At 40.3% G+C, this 18424-nt stretch overlaps 1 protein-coding gene across 4 annotated transcripts in view; it reads left to right on the top strand.

Annotated features, from left to right (window-relative positions):
• The window catches only part of LOC118893460 (zinc finger protein 2 homolog), a 93254-nt gene that overhangs the window by 1416 nt on the left and 73414 nt on the right, over positions 1 to 18424 (top strand). For all 4 annotated transcript variants that reach the window (XM_036849048.1, XM_036849045.1, XM_036849046.1 and 1 more), the window contains 2 exons: positions 3057 to 3183; positions 3933 to 4028. In XM_036849048.1, coding sequence (XP_036704943.1) covers positions 3057 to 3183; positions 3933 to 4028 — 223 coding nt within the window. The remainder of the gene's footprint in view (positions 1 to 3056; positions 3184 to 3932; positions 4029 to 18424) is intronic.

The raw sequence follows: 18424 nt of genomic DNA, 5'->3' as shown, positions 1-18424 counted from the left end.
GAGCCCATGTCCTTCTCCCTTTGAAGAGTTGGTCCATCCTGGTGGATGGTGGATTGCATAGGGAATGCTTGCCTCCAACCCCCCAATCCATGTGTTGTGTTTTTTTTTTTTTATAGACACTCTTTTATTCATTAATCTCAATTTACTGTATGATTACTGAATTGACAGGTAAGATGCCACATGTCTTATACCACTTGGGATCAGAACAAACAAACATGTGCACTTGGCAGAGTTTCTTTCTGGCCTGCCTCCTTTGCTCACTCATGTCCCTCTCCCTACCCTTGGCCAGAATGCTTTTCTTTTTCTTTCCACCCCTGAGAATCCTCATGATGCCTTACCCAGGCTTTTCCCAGTCCATAGTTTTTAGTTTTTTCTCCCTCTTAACTTTCTGGATCATGTGCCTTGCTTCTATCACTCTCTTGAAAACTGATCTTGACCTGCCATTTTCATCTTTATTCTGTGGGAATGAGGGTGGGACCCCATCCAGGTGAGGCGGTGTGTGAACAAAGGATAGCCATTTTGGTGGGGACACAGATGGAGAGGTCTCTTGACTTTGAGAGCTGAGAGAAGACTCCTCAGGAAGTGGCATGGAGGGTTTTGTGGGATATCAGTAGTGGAGAAGCAAGGTATACAGGGTGTACAGTTAGAAGTGGGGCTCTCAAGCCAGACAGCCAAGTTTGAACCCATATCTTCTGTTACCATTTATGGGCCTTAGGCAATTGCATCTCTCTGTGCCTCAGTTTCCTCACCTGTAGAATGGGAATAACAACCATGCGTACCTCATAGGGTAGATGAGAGGAATTGCAGCATGGCAAGTGTTTCAGTAAGGCCCGGGCACATAGTTGATGTTCAATATGTGGTGGTTGTGGTAGCTGAACAATATTATTCTAGTACATGATACTATTACTGTTGATAGATAGAAGTTAACTGTACAGTGTTTTTAGGACCCAGAAAATACTGTTCATTCTGTACTCATTTTCATCTGACAATAATAGTTAATGTTGCTGGGGGACTATCCCGAGGGCTTTACCTTTGTTCTCACTCTCATAACAGCGCAGCAGTTATTACCCCCATTTTACACATGAGGAAACTGAGGCTCAAAGAAGTCAAGTGACCTGAAATCAAACCCAGGTACGTCTGGCCTCTAAGTTCATGCTGGTTGTTGTCCAGCCATTCCTCTGGTGCATCTCTCAGAACACATGGCAGGCCCAGCCCCTGTGTTACCAGAGCTCTCTGCAGTGCAGTGTTATATATCATTTGGACCCACGAAATGTGATGGTGGTTGATCTTCTGAGGCTATGGCTAGGACCTGCCTTTGCGTATTTGGGCTGCTTTTTTCTAAGGCTTTCACATTCCATTCCAACAGAGTCAAACTGCTCTCTTGCCGAGAATCTTCTCTGTCCCTGTGTGTGAGTCCAATGTGACATTTCTCCCTAACCTCACCTGCTGTGTGGACTTGTGTGTAAAACTCAGTAGCAGGATATTTAAGATCAGAGAGAGAGTATACCAAGTGCTGTGTTGAAAGAAAACTTTAGTTATCGTCCTGTCTCTGCCATTAATAAAGTATGTGACCTGGAGTCTTGACTGTCCTGGATCTTGTGTTCCTTGTCTCTAAAATGAGGATTAGCAGAGATGGTGTATGGTCCTATCCAGCTACACATTTTCCTTTTAGTGTTCAAATTCATGCACTTTTCTTGTCTGCTAGTTAGATTGTAAGTTCTTTGAGAGCAGAGATCATTTCTTGTATTCCTCCCAATGTGCCAATAATTTAATGCTTTTTCTTACCATAAAAATATTGCATGATCACGGCAAAAAACTTTTATAGAGAATAAAATATGCACATATATATGTATGGGTATATGTATATATGCTTGTAAATGTACACATGTGCATAGATGTGTGTATGTACATGTATTTGTCTATATGTTTTTTCCGTATATGCAAAAAAAAAGTAAAATCACCCTTAATCCCACCATCTGGAGATAATCGCTGTCAGCCATTTGTTATGCATCTCTCAGCATCACTTGCTATGTACCTGTATAATTTTTTTTAAAAAATGGGAACAAACTATACATACTGATATGTAACTTGCTTTTTATACCTAACATTATTATGAATGCCTTTTTAAGTCAAAAATATTGACTTACACCATCAATTTTAATGCTTTCATAGTGCTTTATATTGACATGATAATAGGTAAGATCTGAACCTTTAATATGAGCCGTGTATGGTTTTAAGTACATTGTATGGATTATTTCATTTATTTATTAGCTATTTGGTAGGTTTTGAGAGGCAGTTTTACAGAGTGGTTAAGAATGGAGCCGTAGACATCCACCTGGAATTGGAATCCCAGCACTACCACTGACTTTAGACAAATTTCTTATCCTTTCTGTGACTTCTCTTGTGTAAAACGAGGACAATAATAGTACCTTCTTCCTAGGGTTGTTGTGAAGGTAAAATAAAGATTTACACTAAAGATTAATATAAAGCTCTAAGAATAGTACTTGTCCTGAAGAAAGCATTCAATTAATGATAGCTGTTTTAATTTCCATTATTACTGTCCTCAGACTTCAGAGAGCACACAGATAGTGCCTTAAATTATTTAACCAAGGCTCTGTCAGTGATTATTTAGGTTGTAGGTGTTTCCGTTTCTCTGCTGTTAACACCATAATAAATGTCCTTGTATGTGCATTTTTTTGCACTGTTCATTATCAAACAAATATAGTAATTGGAGAGTTAAAGAGTATGCACATTTTAAAGCTCTTAATATGTATTATCAAATTGCTATTAGAAAGATTATTCTAATTAACACTCCCACTAATGGTCTTAATACCTCCACACATCTCTGTGTGGTTAACACAGGGCCTGGTTCATATTTCATGCTACTCAGTATATATTTGTCACAGGTCAAGTGTTCATTAAACCAGTGACTTGAAACCTTAAGAACCTAGAATAATATAGAAGCATTTCATGGTAGCCTGTCTACTTCCCACTGCCGCCTTCTTCACCCTGTGTGATGGGTGGTCCTGGGTGAGCTGGGATGCTTGTCTCTACAGCTGTCAGTGACGTTCGAAGATGTGGCTGTGCTCTTTACACGGGATGAGTGGAGAAAGGTGACTCCTTCACAGAGAAACTTGTACCGAGATGTGATGCTGGAGAACTATAGCAACTTGGTGTCATTGGGTAAGGAAATTTCCTCTGTTTAGAAATTGGGATAACTCAGCATCTCGTTCCCTGGATAAAAGCCATGGATCATCAAAACTTTAGCTGAGTTTTGCCTTAGCACTGTACACATTGGATCTCCACAAATAAATCTGAAAAACTTTTTACCCCTCATAGGCATGGATGCCTCATGCCCCACGGATGGGACAATCTACAGAGCTGCACATTAGAAATTCCCTCATAGTTCAGGCATTTCCCACTATGATTGTTCTATGATGTGTCTGCTCATCTCTAAGCAGAGAGCATCTTTCATCCCTCTTCTTTGACCCACCACTTGCCTTTCCCATTTTCTTTTCCAGCTAGATGAACACTGTATAATCCATACTTGAAAGGGAGCCAGATAGTGTTTTCTCATTTTAAACAATCTACCTGGTATCCTCTTCATAGATACCTGTTTGTAAATTTGAATTTAGTCTGTACATCTCATATATTTCCTCTTCTATAGAAAGCTAATGGTACCCTATTTCAAGGGTACATGTTTATTGTATTTCCCTAACATGCAACTAATTATTACATTGTTATGTTTTACAAGTCCCTTGCTTTTTCCCTAACACACCCCTCACATCATGGGGGCAGAACTTGAGCACCCTAAGGAGCTCTTTGTATCATCCTCTAAGTTTCCAGTCAGATCTCAGATACCTCTTCGTGTCAAAACCAAGTTTGTTGTTGTTTTTATTTTTTTCTTTTTTTTTTTTTTTTTCTATGAGCAGGACTCCCATTTTCCAAACCTGAGGTGATCTCCCTGTTGCAGGAAGGAGAAGATCCCTGGAAGGTAGAGAAAGAAAGCCCTGGAGGCTCCTCTGTAGGTGAGTGGGTGGGGAATCTCTGCAGGCAGCAGTCTGGTAAATGAGTACATGTGCAACTTGGAGATGTTGGTCAGGGAAATTTCTCCAAGTTCTCAGTCCTCAAGAAGTTGTGGAGAAGGGTCACAAACTTCTGCTTCATCTCTGATAATCACTTCACAGGTGAATCTCTCAGGATCTTTATTCTTTCCTCTTGTTTCGGAGGAGGGCTACATTTTCATGTATTCATTGAGCAAACTTAGTCCATTTAAGGAACTGCAGATAATTCATTCTGACTGAAGCCCAGGGTTGTGGGAAAAGAAAGAGATGAGGAAGGAAATGAGATCAGAAAGCCAGGTGGAGGCCACACTCTGAAGTGCTTTGGTACAGTTCTTAGAGATGGGAACTGTCCATGGATGACTGGAAATAATTCAAGGATTTTAAGCAGAAGAATTACATGGTCCTTGATATTTTAGAAAAAATGGTCAGAGTCTGAAACACTTTAAATGTCTTTCAGTAAAGGCATAGCTAAAGAAGCTGAGGTAGATCCCTACACTGGCACACAGCACCACAGTCAGAAACAAGAAGCACTGGTGTGGGTGGAGCTCTAAGGCACGTGAAGGACTAAAGCAGGTTACGGTGCATGATTATGACATGTCGCCATTTATGTGTAAAGAAAATTACGTGGGTGTTTGTCGATATGCATAATATGCGTGTAAGTGCCGAGAGAAAGGTCGCGGGACACCTAAGCTCGTAACTAGTTACATTTGGATTAGGATCGAGAATGAGTATTGATGAAAGGGGACTTTATTTACATGTAATGTTATTAAAATTTTCACAGAGAATATATTCATGAAGTCCTTATTATGCAATTTCAATTTAATAAGAATGGTCACTTTGGAAACACTGTTGGTCTTAGATTTGAAGTGAGGAAAAACTAGAGGTGGGAACCTTCTGGAGATTATTGTGTAATGCAGGCAAGACGTTACCTGCAGGAAGGCACGTGCAGTGGGTTCAGGAAAGAGGAGAGAGGGACTTCCCTGGTGGCGCACTGGTTAAGAATCTGCCTGCCAATGCAGGGGACATGGGTTCGATCCCTCCTCTGGGAAGATCCCACATCCCGCAGAACAGCTAAGCCCGTGCACCACAACTACTGAGCCTGCGCGTCACAACTACTGAAGCCGGCGTGCCTAGAGCCCAAGCTTCGCAACAAGAGAAGCCACCACAATGAGAAGCCCGCGCACCGCAACAAAGAGTAGCCCCCACTCGACGCAACTAGAGAAAGCCCACGCGCAGCAACAAAGACCCAATGCAGCCAAAAATAAATAAATATAACATTTTAAAAAAAAAAGGGAAAGAGGAGAGGTCCCTTTGTTAAGGGTTCAGGATGAGTTCGGTGTGGGATGGGTTTCATTTGAGATGTGAGTGAAATATGGGTAGAGGTCGCCAGTGGACAGCTGTAGAAGGTATACAGGGTTGGAACTCAACAGGGAGGTCAGGGAGCCGTCAGTGAGAAGGTGGCATTTGAAGCCTTGAGCTGAGAAGATGAGGGAACGGAGGAGAGGACAGAGTCCCAGGAAACCTCAGTGTTTATGAGGTGGGTTAAGAAGGAAGAATCTGTGGCTGAGCCTGAGAAGAAGTCACCAGAGGAGAAAAATGGCAGATTCGGCTGTCATGGAAGTTGAGGACTGAGAGCTGTTGAACTGGGGAGGCCAGGGCTCTGGGGGAGCCAGGTTCTAACCCTCGCCCACTGCTTTCCTGTCCCGTGATAAACAGCAGTGCAACCTTGGACAGAAGGACGCAGGTCCTGCCCTGGCGGAGCTCAGTGGAGGGGAAGGCTAAGCGCACACAGGGCTGTGGAGTGACAGACTCTGGTGAGGACCTCTGGGGAAGAGCCGCAGGTTCTGTGAGAACGTGGAACAGGAGGGATGCTGTGGGCAAGGCTTCCCGAGGAAGGGCCGGATCCCACGTTGTGAGAAGCGTTTAGGCGCAGGAAGAGCATGTCCGAGAGTCCAGACAAAGGAAGCCGGTGTGTGGAGACGGGAGCAGGGAGAGGGGGGGCAGGGACCTGAGAGCCAGGCACAGCCTCTGAGGAGTTGAAGTACCCTGGCCACGGGCCCAGGTTTATATTCTGCAAGGATCAGCCTGCAACCAATGTGGAGCCACCTGGCATAGACGTGGTAGGACTTGTCTGAGGTTGCTGTCGGGTCCAGACGAGTCAGTGATGACCCTTCACAATGCGGGCCCAGCAGAAGGGCTGTGGGACAGGCTGTCTCGATCCCTAAAGCACCCACACCTTTCGTAGAGCTCATTCTTCCCCGTATAAGGTGAGATCTTTTGAGGTGGGAACCACACTTATCTCCCCTTATATCTTTTAACTGTCATTTGGGAGAAATATTCTAATTTTGTGGGAACTGCTGGAGACCACCACAAAGTAAACAGAGAACGCAGGCAGCAGGGAACCAGTGGAGAGTTTAGGAGGGGCGTCAGGTGTGGACTGAGTCTGGCGTGGAAGATCAAAGGAAGAGATGGAAGAATTGTTCCCTTTCCATTCGCCTCGGGAGCCTCTGATCCATGAGGAGTCCCCCTTCCTGAGTGCAGTGTTAGTTGGATTAAACTGAATAGAAAGTATGACTGGAGTCGAAAGCTGTCCAGAGAGACCCTGAAGACACCTAGTGGTGATGTCAAGTCCTCAGGTTTGGGAAGCTGTCCCTGAAGGAGAACTCTGAGTGGGTGTCTGCAGGAAGTAAGGACATCAGAGCCAACCGGTGTGCCCGTTTCTCTTGATGGGATGAACCTGCTCTCTTTGGTCAAAGGTGACAGTCAGATGGAGCGTCCTGGGAGTGCTGGCCTGTGGTTGTGTCTCTCCTGCACCCCTAGCGAGTCTCCCATCTGCCTGGACTAAAGTGCCCTCAGAACAGTTTCCCTTCCAAGGGGAGCTCACTTCCCTGTGAGCTCAGGTGAAGGATCTGGATGTTCTTGGAAGCACGTTGATCATTAACTCTAGACCAGAACCAAAAACCAACCCTTTGAACAGCCGGTGACAGAAAAGCTTATGCTTCCAGGGTAGGACTCCTAGAACCTCTAATTGCCTCCAAGTGTGTTTTTGAAATATAATTTTCACTTCAAAGCTATTTACAACTAGGAAAAATAAAATGAACAGAAAAACAAATTGTGTCACGCCTGGCTCTGTATGTTTTATACTGAGAGATGGGAGGAAATGGCTCAAAGAGACTCATCTGAGTCTCTTGCTTAAGAAATGAACCCGAAGTCTAATCACTTTTCTGGAATATTTTATATATATATGTATACATATATACATATGTATTTTACATATATATAAAATATGAATAATGTGATTAAATCAACTTGAACGTCTCATGAGTTTGGCTGACACCAAATGTGAAAATATTCTTAAAATCAAAAATTTAAAAATTCAGGGATGATTAGGTAAATTACCTCCAATGAAAAAGTGTTTTTCTTTGTCTTTTTCTCTTTCTTTGTTATATTTATGCAATAATTCAGGGCACACTGAACCTGGCAGGGTGGTCGGCTGAGGGGTCCCTTGTGGGCTGCCTTCCACCCACCAAGATTTGCTGAGGCTGCATCTGCAAATTTTTTTAATTTGCAGAAAGGTGCTGTAGGGGTTGGAGCAGCAGTGGTTTTAAAATAACATGCAGTGGTTTTAAAGAGTTAATTTACAAGGTGAAAGTTGAGCCCAAATGCTCTGTAGTCCTGTTTAATATGTTTGATTTAGTCTTGTTCTCATCCCCTACCATCAACATCTATTTCCCTTGTAGCTGCCAGAATGGTCTACTTAAAAGGTAGATCAGGTTATCTCACTCCCATGCTCAAAACCTTTAGTAGCTTCTATCACATAGAACACAATCCAAAGCCCCTAGTGTGGCCTTCATGGTCTGGCGTTGGCTACCTTTTCACCTTCACCTCCTTCCTCTCTGCCCTTCATTCAAGAACTCTAATCACCCTGGTCTCCTTGTAGTTCTTCAGACAGGCCACCTCAGAGCCTCTGCACTTGTTTTTTCCTCTCCTGGACCATTCTTCCTGAGCCACAAGCCACATGACTGACTTCCTTGAGTTGCACATGTGTCTGTTCAGAGGGCACTTTGTCTGTTAGACACAGCACATCTGAACATGGCCCTCTGTCCTCCACATTCTTTTTTTTTTTAATTTTATTGAAGTATAGTTGATCTACAATGTTATGTTAATTTCTGCTGTACAGCAAAGTGATTTGGTTATATGTATATGTATTCTTTTTCATATTCTTTTCCATTATGGTTTATCACAGGATATTGATTATAGTCCCCTGTACTATATACAGTAGGACCTTGTTGTTTATCCATTCCATATATAATAGTTTGCATCTGCTAATCCCAAACTCCTAATTTAACCCTCCCCCACCCCTTTCCCCCTTGACAACCACAAGTCTATTCTCTATATCTGCAAATCTGTTTCTGTTTCGTAGATAAGTTCATTTGCGTCATATTTCAGATTCCACATGTAAGTGATATCATGTGGTATTTGTCTTTCTCTTTCTGACTTACTTGACTTAGTATAATCTCTAGATCCATTCGTGTTGCTGCAAATGGCATTATTTCATTCTTTTTTATGGCTGAGTAGTATTCCATTGTGTATATATACCACATCTTCTTTATCCATTCATCTGTTGATGGACATTTAGGTTGTTTCCTTGTCTTGGCTATTGTAAATAGTGCTGCTATGAACATAGGGATGCATGTATTGTCTCTTTCTTTTTTTTTTTTTTTTGACAAAGGAAACACAACATTTTTATACTTAATGCATTCTTTAAAACATGCATGCAAGTTAAATGTGTAAAATCCAAGCAACAGACTTAAATGTTATAAGAAGGTCTCCATTTTCAGAGAGCTAAGAAATAAATGTGGACACGAATTTTAGTGGTGTAATCTCCATTTCACTTATAGTTTTAATTTTGTTCATTTCCTTTACAGTTCAGTGGCTTGACTCCTTTTTTTGTGGAGGGGAGGGTTAGCTGTCTACTTTTTTTTTTAAATTTTTATTGGAGTATAGTTGCTTTACAATGTTGTGTTAGTTTCTACTGTATAACAGAGTGACTCAGCTGTACGTATACATATATCCCCTCTCTTTTGGATTCCTTCCCATTTAGGTCACCACAGAGCATTGAGTAGAGTTCCCTGTGCTATACAGTAGGTTCTCATGAGTTATCTATTTAATTTATTTATTTATTTATGGCTGTTTTGGGTCTTCGTTTCTGTGTGAGGGCTTTCTCTAGCTGCGGCAAGTGGGGGCCACTCTTCATCGCGGTGCGCGGGCCTCTCTTGTTGTGGAGCACAGGCTCCAGATGCATGGGCTCAGTAGTTGTGGCTCACGGGCCCAGCCGCTCCGCGGCATGTGGGACCTTCCCAGACCAGGGCTCGAACCCGTGTCCCCTGCATTGGCAGGCAGATTCTCATCCACTGCGCCACCAGGGAAGCCCCAGTTATCTATTTTATACATAGTCTCAGTAGTGTATATATGTCAATCCCAATCTCCTAATTCATCCCACTCCCCCTTCCCCCTCAGTATCCATATGTTTGTTCTCTATGTCTGTGTCGCTATTTCTGCTTTGCAAATAAGATCATCTATACCATCTTCCTAGATTCCATATATATGCGTTAATATACGATATTTGTTTTTCTGGCTTACTTCACTCTGTATGACAGTCCCTACGTCCATCTAAGTCTCTATAAATGACCCAATTTCACTCCTGTTTATGGCTGAGTAATATTCCACTGTATATATATATACCATATCTTCTTTATCCATTCCTCTGTTGATGGACATTTAGGTTGCTTCCATGTGCTGGCTATTGTAAATAGTGCTGCAGTGAACATTGGAGTGCCTATGTCTTTTTGAATTATGGTTTTCTCTGGGTATATGCACAGTAGTGGGATTGCTGGGTCATATGGTAGTTCTATTTTTAGTTTTTTAAGGAACCTGCATACTGTTCTCCATAGTGGCTGCATCAATTTACATTCCCACAAACAGTGCAAGAGGGTTCCCTTTTCTCCACACCCTCTCCAGCATTTATTGTTTGTAGATTTTTTTGATGATGGGCCATTCTGACCAGTATGAGGTGATACCTCATTGTAGTTTTGATTTGCATTTCTCTAATAATTAGTGATGTTGAGCATCTTATCATGTGTTTTGGGGCCATCTATATGTCTTCTTTGGAGAAATGTCTACTTAGGTCTTCTGCCCATTTTTTAATTTTTTAATTTTTAATTTTTTTTTGATACTGACCTGCATGAGCTGTTTGTATATTTTGGAGATTAATCCTTTGTCAGTTGCTTCATTTGCAAATATTTTCTCCCATTCTGAGGGTTTTCATTTTGTTATGGTTTCCTTTGCTGTCAAAAGCTTTTAAGTTTAATTAGGTCCCATTTTTTATTTTTGTTTTTATTTTCATTACTCTAGGAGGTGGGTCAAAAAAGATCTTGCTGTGACTTATATCAAAGAGTGTTCTGCCTATGTTTTCCTCAAAGAATTTTATAGTGTCTGGCCTTACATTTAGGTCTTTAATCCATTTTGAGTTTATTTTTGTGTATGGTGTTAGGGAGTGTTCTAATTTCCTTCTTTTACATGTAGCTGTCCAGTTTTCCTAGCACCACTTATTGAAGAGGCTGTCTTTTCTCCATTGTATATTCTTGCTTCCTTTGTCATAGATTAGGTGATCATATGTGTGTGGGTTTATCTCTGGGTTTTCTGTCCTGTTCCATTGATGTATATTTCTGTTTTTGTGCCAGTACCATACTGTCTTGATTACTGTAGCTTTGTAGTATAGTCTGAAATCAGGGTGCCTGATTCCTCCAGCTCCCTTTTTCTTTCTCAAGATCGCTTTGCCTATTTGGGGTCTTTCATGTTTCCATAAAAATTAAAAAATTTTTGGTTCTAATTCTGTGAAAAATGCCATTGGTAATTTGATAGGGATTGCACTGAATCTGTAGATTGCTTTGGGTAGTATAGTCATTTTCACAATGTTGATTCTTCCAATCCAAGAACATGGTATATCTCTCCATCTGTTTGTGTCGTCTTTGATTTCTTTCATCAGTATCTTATAGTTTTCTGCATACAGGTCTTTTGTCTCCTTAGGTAGGTTTATTTCTAGGTATTTTATTCTTTCTGTTGCAATGGTAAATGGAATTGTTTCCTTAATTTCTATTTCTGATCTTTCATTGTTAGTGTATAGGAATGCAAGAGATTTCTGTGTATTAATTTTGTATACTGCAGCTTTACTAAATCCATTGATTAGCTCTAGCAGTTTTCTGGTGGCAACTTTAGGATTTTCTATGTATAGTATCATGTCATCTGCAAACAGTGACAGTTTTACTTTTTCTTTTCCAATTTGGATTCCTTTTATTTCTTTTTCTTCTCTAATTGCCGTGTCTAGGAGTTCCAAAACTATGTTGAATAATAGTGGCAGAGTGGGCACTAGGGGTGCATGTATGTTTTCAAGTGATAGTTTTTTCTGGATATATGCCCAGGAGTGGGATTGCTGGATCATATGGCAACTCTATTTTTAGTTTTTTGAGGAACCTCCATACTGTTTTCCATTGTGACTGCACCAGTTTACATTCCCACCAACAGTGTAAGAGGGTTCCCTTTTCTCCACACCCTCTCCAGCATTCTTCCACAGTCTTTATGCCCTCACCATGTGTTATTTTCTCTCAGAGTACTTATCACTGCAAAATAGTACATATTTATTTATAATCTGCTCTTCCTCTGAATTATAAACTCTCTTGTGCTGGGTTGTCTGTTTCATTTGTACCCATTTTTCCAGTACCTGAAATAGTGCTCGGTCAGAGTTGGCTTCCAGTTAATGAATGCATGAATGACTTGGCTAGGTTAGTGGTGATGGACACAGAAAGAAGAGAACCAGTTTCAGAGACATTTAGGAGATAAATGCAGCAGGACTTAAAGATGAATTGGATATGGAAGATAAAGGAGATTGAGTTGTCAAGGATGCTTGCTTGGTTTGTGACTTGTTCAGCGATGGATAATGATATAATTCACTGAGATAGTGGTACCAGGAGATCAGATTTGGAGGAATGATACCAATTTGACTTTTTACTTTAGAGGGATTTTACTTAGTAAAAAAAATTTTTTGATTTTAAGATAATTGTAGATTCACATAAGAAGTAGTACAGAGAGATCCCATTGGTCCTTTACCCAGTTCCAAAACTATAGTTCAAGACTGCAAACAAGATATTGATGTTGATACAGTAAAGATATGGAAGAATTCCTTCTGTCACCATAAGGATCCTTCCTGTTACCCATTTTTAGACACCCACTTTCCTCTTGTTCCTTGTCCCTGTTCCTCACCTCCTCTTGTTCTTAACCCTTTGTAACCACTAGTCCATTTCTATAATTTTGTCATTTCAGGAATGTTACTTAAATGGAGTCATACAGTATGCAACCTTTTAGGACTGTTTTTTTTTTCACTCAGCATAATTCTCTGGAAATTTATTCAAGTAGTTCCTTGTCAGTATTTCCTTGTTCCTTATCAATATTTCATTCCTTTTATAACTACTTTATTTATTTATTTATTTATTTATTTATTTATTTATTTATTTATTTTTGGCTGTGTTGGGTCTTCGTTTCATGCGAGGGCTTTCTCCAGCTGCTGCAAGCGGGGGCCACTCTTCATCGCGGTGCAGGGGGTCACTCTTCATCACAGCGCGCGAGCCTTTCACTATTGCGGCCCCTCCCGTTGCGGGGCACAGGCTCCAGACGCGCAGGCTCAGCAGCTGTGGCCCACGGGCCCAGCTGCTCCGCGGCACGTGGTATCCTCCCATACCAGGGCTCGAACCCGTGTCCCCTGCACTAGCAGGCAGACCCTCAACCACTGCGCCACCAGGGAAGCCCAATATTTCATTCCTTTTGATTGCTGAATAGTTTTTTGTAAAACACGTATACCACAGTTACATAACCATTCACTGTTGAAGGACATATGGGTTGTCTCCAGTTTCTGACAATTACAAGTAACATTGTTATAATCATTTGTGTACAGGTTTTTGTGCAAAAGTAAGTTTTTATTTCTCTGTGATAAGTGTGGAGGAGTGCAATTACTGGGTCATGTTGTAGTTGCATGTTTAGTTTGAAAGACGCAGCCAAATTGTTTTCCAGAGTGGCTGTACCAATTTACATTCCACCAGCAACACAGCAGCATATGAGTGATTCAGTTTCTGTGCATCCTTGCCAACATTTTGTGTTGTCAGTACTTTTATTTTAGCCATTCTGATAGGTATATGGTGATATACACTGTGAGTTTAATTTACATCTTCCTAAGTTCTAATGATGTTGAACATATTTCCATGTGCTTTTTTGCCATCTGTATATCTTCTTTGATGAAATGTCTGTTTGTGTCTTTTGTCCATTTTCTAATTGTATTGTTTGGTTTTTTGCTGTTGAGATTTGAGAGTTTTTATATATTCTAGATGGTAGTCATTTGATGGATATGTGGTTTGCAAATATTTTTTCCTAGTCTTTAGTTTCCTTTCACCCTCTTAGTTGTGTCTCTGTGGAACAAAAGTTTTAATTTTGAGAGGTCTGGTTCATCAGTGTTTCCTTTTATGGATTGTCCTTTTGTTGTCAAGTCTAAGAACTCTTTGCCTATCCTCAGATCTTGTAGATTTTCTTCTGTGTTTTTTCTAAAAATGCTGTAGTTTTACACTGTACATTTATTTCTGTGATTCTTTGGCATTTAATTTTTGTATTAGATGTAGGATTCGGTCAAGATTCATTTTTTTTGCTTACAGACAGTCAGTTGTCCCAACATTATTTGTTGAATAAGCTATCTTCCTCCACTCAGTTCTTTTACACCTTTGTCAAAAAGCTGTTGAGCACACTTGTGAGTCTGTTTCACTGATCTTTGTGTTTATCCCTCCACCCACATCACACAATGTTGATTACTGTAGCTATATATAGGCTTTAATATTGGATGGGTTGATTATTTCTTTATTCTTTTTCAAAGTTGCTTTAACTATTCTAGTTTCTTTGCTTTTCCGTATAAATTTTAGAATAATCTTATTTATATCTACAAAAATATCTTGCTGAGATATTGCAGTAAACCAAGTAAACTTGGAGGCAATTGAGATCTTTACTATGCTGAATCTTCCAATCCATCAATATGGTGTATCATACCATGTATTTAGCTCTTTTTTGTTTTTGTTTTTGGCCGCAATGTGCAGCTTATGGGATCTTAGTTCCCCGACCAGGGATTGAACCTGGGCCCTCAGGCCCTCAGCAGTGAAAGCGCTGAGTCCTAACCACTGGACCACCAGGGAATTCCCTATTTAGCTCTTACTTAATTTCTTTCATCAGTGTTTTGTAGTTCACAGAATGCAAGTCCTGTACATATTTTGTTACATTTACACCTAAGTATTTTTTGAGTAATTATAAATGGTATTGTAAATATAATTTCAGTGCCCACATGTCCATAGTATATGGAAATAATATTGATTTTTGTATGTTTATCCTTGTATCCTGTGACCTTCCTAAACTCCTAATAGTTCTAGGAAATGTTTTATAGATTTCTAGGGATTTTTTTTATGTACTGTCATCTCAAGATAGGGATAGTTTTATTTCTTCCTTTCTGATTTGTATGCTTTTTATTTCCTTTTCTTACCATATTGTACTAAGTAGACTTTCAGTACTATACTGATTAAGAGTGGTGAGAACAGACATTCTTGCCTTATTCCCGATCTTAAGTATAAAGCATTTAGCCTTTCACCATCAACTGTACTGTTAGCTCTAGGTTGTTGCAGATGCTCTTTATCAGGTTAAGATATTTTTCTGGGAGGCCAAATGACCTTCACTTCAGCAGATTACATTTATAACATAGTGATTAAAAGAGATTTAAGAGTCATACCAACCAAATGCAGTGGGTGAACCTTGATTGTTTCCTAATTGAAAAAATTTATGAAGCAATTAGGGAAGTTCAAACACTTCCATGTATATAAGATGCTCCTAGTGAGTAGTGTTAAGTTCATTGGCTGTGAGATGTTTTGCTTTTTTCTTTTTTTTTTTAAGACCTTATCCTTGAGAAATGCATTTGGAAACATTATTAGATGAAATGATATGATGTTTAGGATTTGCTTTAGCCAGTCTGATGGAGGAGGAGTAGAGCTTATATATGAAGTGTTGGTGGTTGTTGTTGCATTGTACAATTCTCTCTATTTTTGTATATATTGAAATTTTTCCATAATAAAAAGTTTGAAAAATTGGAGTTACGAAAAACAAATTGTCTAGACCAGCATTCCTTTTTCCAGTAAGACACAGGATGTTCACAAATGTGCAGCACCACACCCATGTATAATTATACTGTTATGTGTAATTCCCAGCATACCAATTTTAAGTCTTTCAATCCTCTGGTTCTCAAGAAAGCCCTGTGAGAGTGCCAGTTAAAGTCACATTTTTATTGAGATATGACTTTGAATCTGACTGATTATTGGTTAAATCAGGGAAATACTTCAGGAAATAAGGCCAAAAAGCCATTTAAGGTAAAAAATATATATATTAATTCTGCCTTCAACCCTCACTCTTATTCCTTCATGTAGTATTGGGGAAAGTTTTTTTTTTATCTCCTGCCAACCCAGAAAAACCTCTCCAAAAGACAGAAAACATTGTTACTATTGAATAAACATTACTATTGAATAAACATTAAACCAGATTTCCGCATGCATCATAGGTAACCTGCTGATGAGATTAAAAAGGGTGGGGTTTCTTTCTGTTTTTGTAATGTGGCTGAGCAGTTATATACATGTTCTCGAGGTTAATTGTAATTTGTCCTCATTTAAGGGAACTGACAACACAGTTAGCTATACATTCTTTCATATTTATCCTAAATTCACCTGGCAGTTGGGCTATCTGTGCTAGTGAAAAGAAAACTTCTGGTATCGTATGATGAGCAGGTGGTGACAGTTTGGAGCTAGGCACTAGGTAAGCTTCCACAATGACAGGGAGATAGGATCACTATCTTTCTTGATGTTTACATTTCAAAGAGATGGCTCCCAGGCTCTCAAGAAAAACATTCCTGGTTTGTAATGCTCACAGAGGCTTTACAAGTTTACATACATATCAAAGGCATAGAGGAAGGATTTACAAATACAAATTTTCTCAAAGAATATTCTAAGAAAAAGGGCAGGGGTAGGGGCACATATCTTTCCCTTTTGGCAAAAGGGAAGATTCAATTTTTAAGTTTTCACTAGCAAACTGCTAATCCCCTAAAATCTTAGAAAACTGTAACCACTGCCTGTACTCTTTCCTGCCTACATCCTCCACTATCTAAGGAGAGTTTGGATACTGGTCAAAGCTCGCATTTGCTTCTGTTTCTATCTTTTGTTTTTGTTGTAGAAATGATCACATTGTGTGGTGACTGCACGTTGAATTATTCATTTCTAATGTTAAACTAGGCTCTTGGAGGAAACGAATTATTTCTTTTCATTACTAGATCCCTGGTGTCTTACAGAGCACCAGTGCCTAGAATAGAGTCTGGCACATTGTAGCAACACAGTAAATATTTGTTGAATGAATAAAATAAAGAGTAATCAGTGTCTTTTAAATAACAGAATGTGATTGGCTGAATAATGGCCCCTAAAGATACCTGGGACCCTGTGATGTTACCTTTTGTTTTGTTTTGTTTTTTTAATTTATTTATTTTTGGCTGTGTTGGGTCTTCTTTGCTGCACGCGGGCTTTCTCTAGTTGTGGTGAGCAGGGGCTACTCTTCAGTGGGGTGCATGGGTTTCTCATTGCGGTGGTTTCTCTTGTTGTGGAGCACAGGCTCCAGGAGCGTGGGCCTCAGTAGTTGTGACACGTGGGCTCAGTAGTTGTGGCTCACGGGCTCCAGAGCGCAGGCTCACTAGTTGCGGTGCACAGGCTTAGTTGCTCCACGGCATTTGGGATCTTCCCGGACCAGGGCTCAAACCCGTGTCCCCTGCATTGGCAGGTGGATTCTTAATGACTGCGCCACCAGGGAAGTCCCTGTGATGTTACCTTAATATCCCCTTAAGTTACCTTAACATGATTGAATTAGGGATTTTGATGGTGAAGTTATCCTGGGTTATCTAGGGGTGCCCAAGTGTAATCACAGTTGACTTTTTATGAGAGAGGCAGAAGGAAATTTGAAAAGAAAGCAGAGGTAGTATAATGATGGAAGCAAAGAGAAATATGAAGATGCTATGCTGTTGGCTTTCAAGGTGGAGGAAGAGACCATGAGCCAAAGAACGCAGCTCTAGTGGTTGGAAAAAGAAAGGGAGTGGATTCTCCCCTTGAGCTCTACTAACACCTTGGTTTCAGCCCAGTGAAACTGATTTCAGACTTTTGGCCTCTAGACAGTAAGAGAATAAAATGCGTTGTTTTAAGCCACCAAGTTTGTGATACTCTGTTACAGCAGCCAGAGGAAACTAATACACAAGATGAGTTCTCTAAGGATAAAAACAGTGGAAAATAATACTGGATGGGTAGGAAACTGGGATCAAAGGAACATAGTGAGAGTCAGTAGCAGTAACCATTATAGGGTAATAAGACCCTCAACCTAGGCATACTTTAGGGATGGCTGTTAGAGACATTTCAGTGATGGAATTTAATTAAGAGCATTTGGTGACTAGGCTTGGAATGCAGGGGGCAGAAAGTTTTGAGATGGAATTAAGAACTTATGGCAGAGCAACAGTAAGGTTATGATGTCATTCTGAACTAGGGAAAATAGTAAAAAGGTTTGAAAAAGCATGTGCCAGGTTCAGATTTGGACAGACTGAATTTGAAGTATAAGAAAAATACTAAAATGGAAATGCTAGTAGGCAGTTAGAAATACCACTTAAAGTACTTTGAGGAAAGTTGGGATAGTCGTTCATGTAGCAGGTGTTAGAGTGGATAAAATCAACTAGGGAAAGAAGAAGGTTGAAGATAGAATCTCAGAGTCTTAAGAGCCAAGGAGAGAGAATCTAGACCTAATGACAGAAACTAGTCAGGGCGGTGCCCATGCACAGATGACAGCTGTTTGTCATTTGTTAGACCTTCTGCCCCCTGGCAGAGGAGAGATAAGCAAGATCATTTTGGTCTCTATAAACTTCTGACTTGTTCATGAGGTAGCTCAGGTTTGGTCTAAGGTAGACCAATGTTTGATCTGCACTTCAGGAGATAGATTTGTAGGCCTTGCTAAAACCAAAATAAAAAGAAGAAAACCCTAAGCTGGTCATAAGGAATACTTAGAAGGGCCATGGTCCAAGGCTCTTCTTTGCTTCAGGGGCATGGTCCAAGGCTCTTCTTTGTATGAATTTAGGACTCTGGTGTTGGCACTTTATGGTGTAGTTGGGATGAGTAGAACTGATACAGTGCCTTGTAGCTAGGCTTACAAGATTGTCA

This window comes from Balaenoptera musculus, chromosome 3, assembly GCF_009873245.2.
Source record: "Balaenoptera musculus isolate JJ_BM4_2016_0621 chromosome 3, mBalMus1.pri.v3, whole genome shotgun sequence".
NCBI classification, from domain to species: domain Eukaryota; kingdom Metazoa; phylum Chordata; class Mammalia; order Artiodactyla; family Balaenopteridae; genus Balaenoptera; species Balaenoptera musculus.
This window is presented reverse-complemented; position numbering and strand designations above follow the sequence as displayed.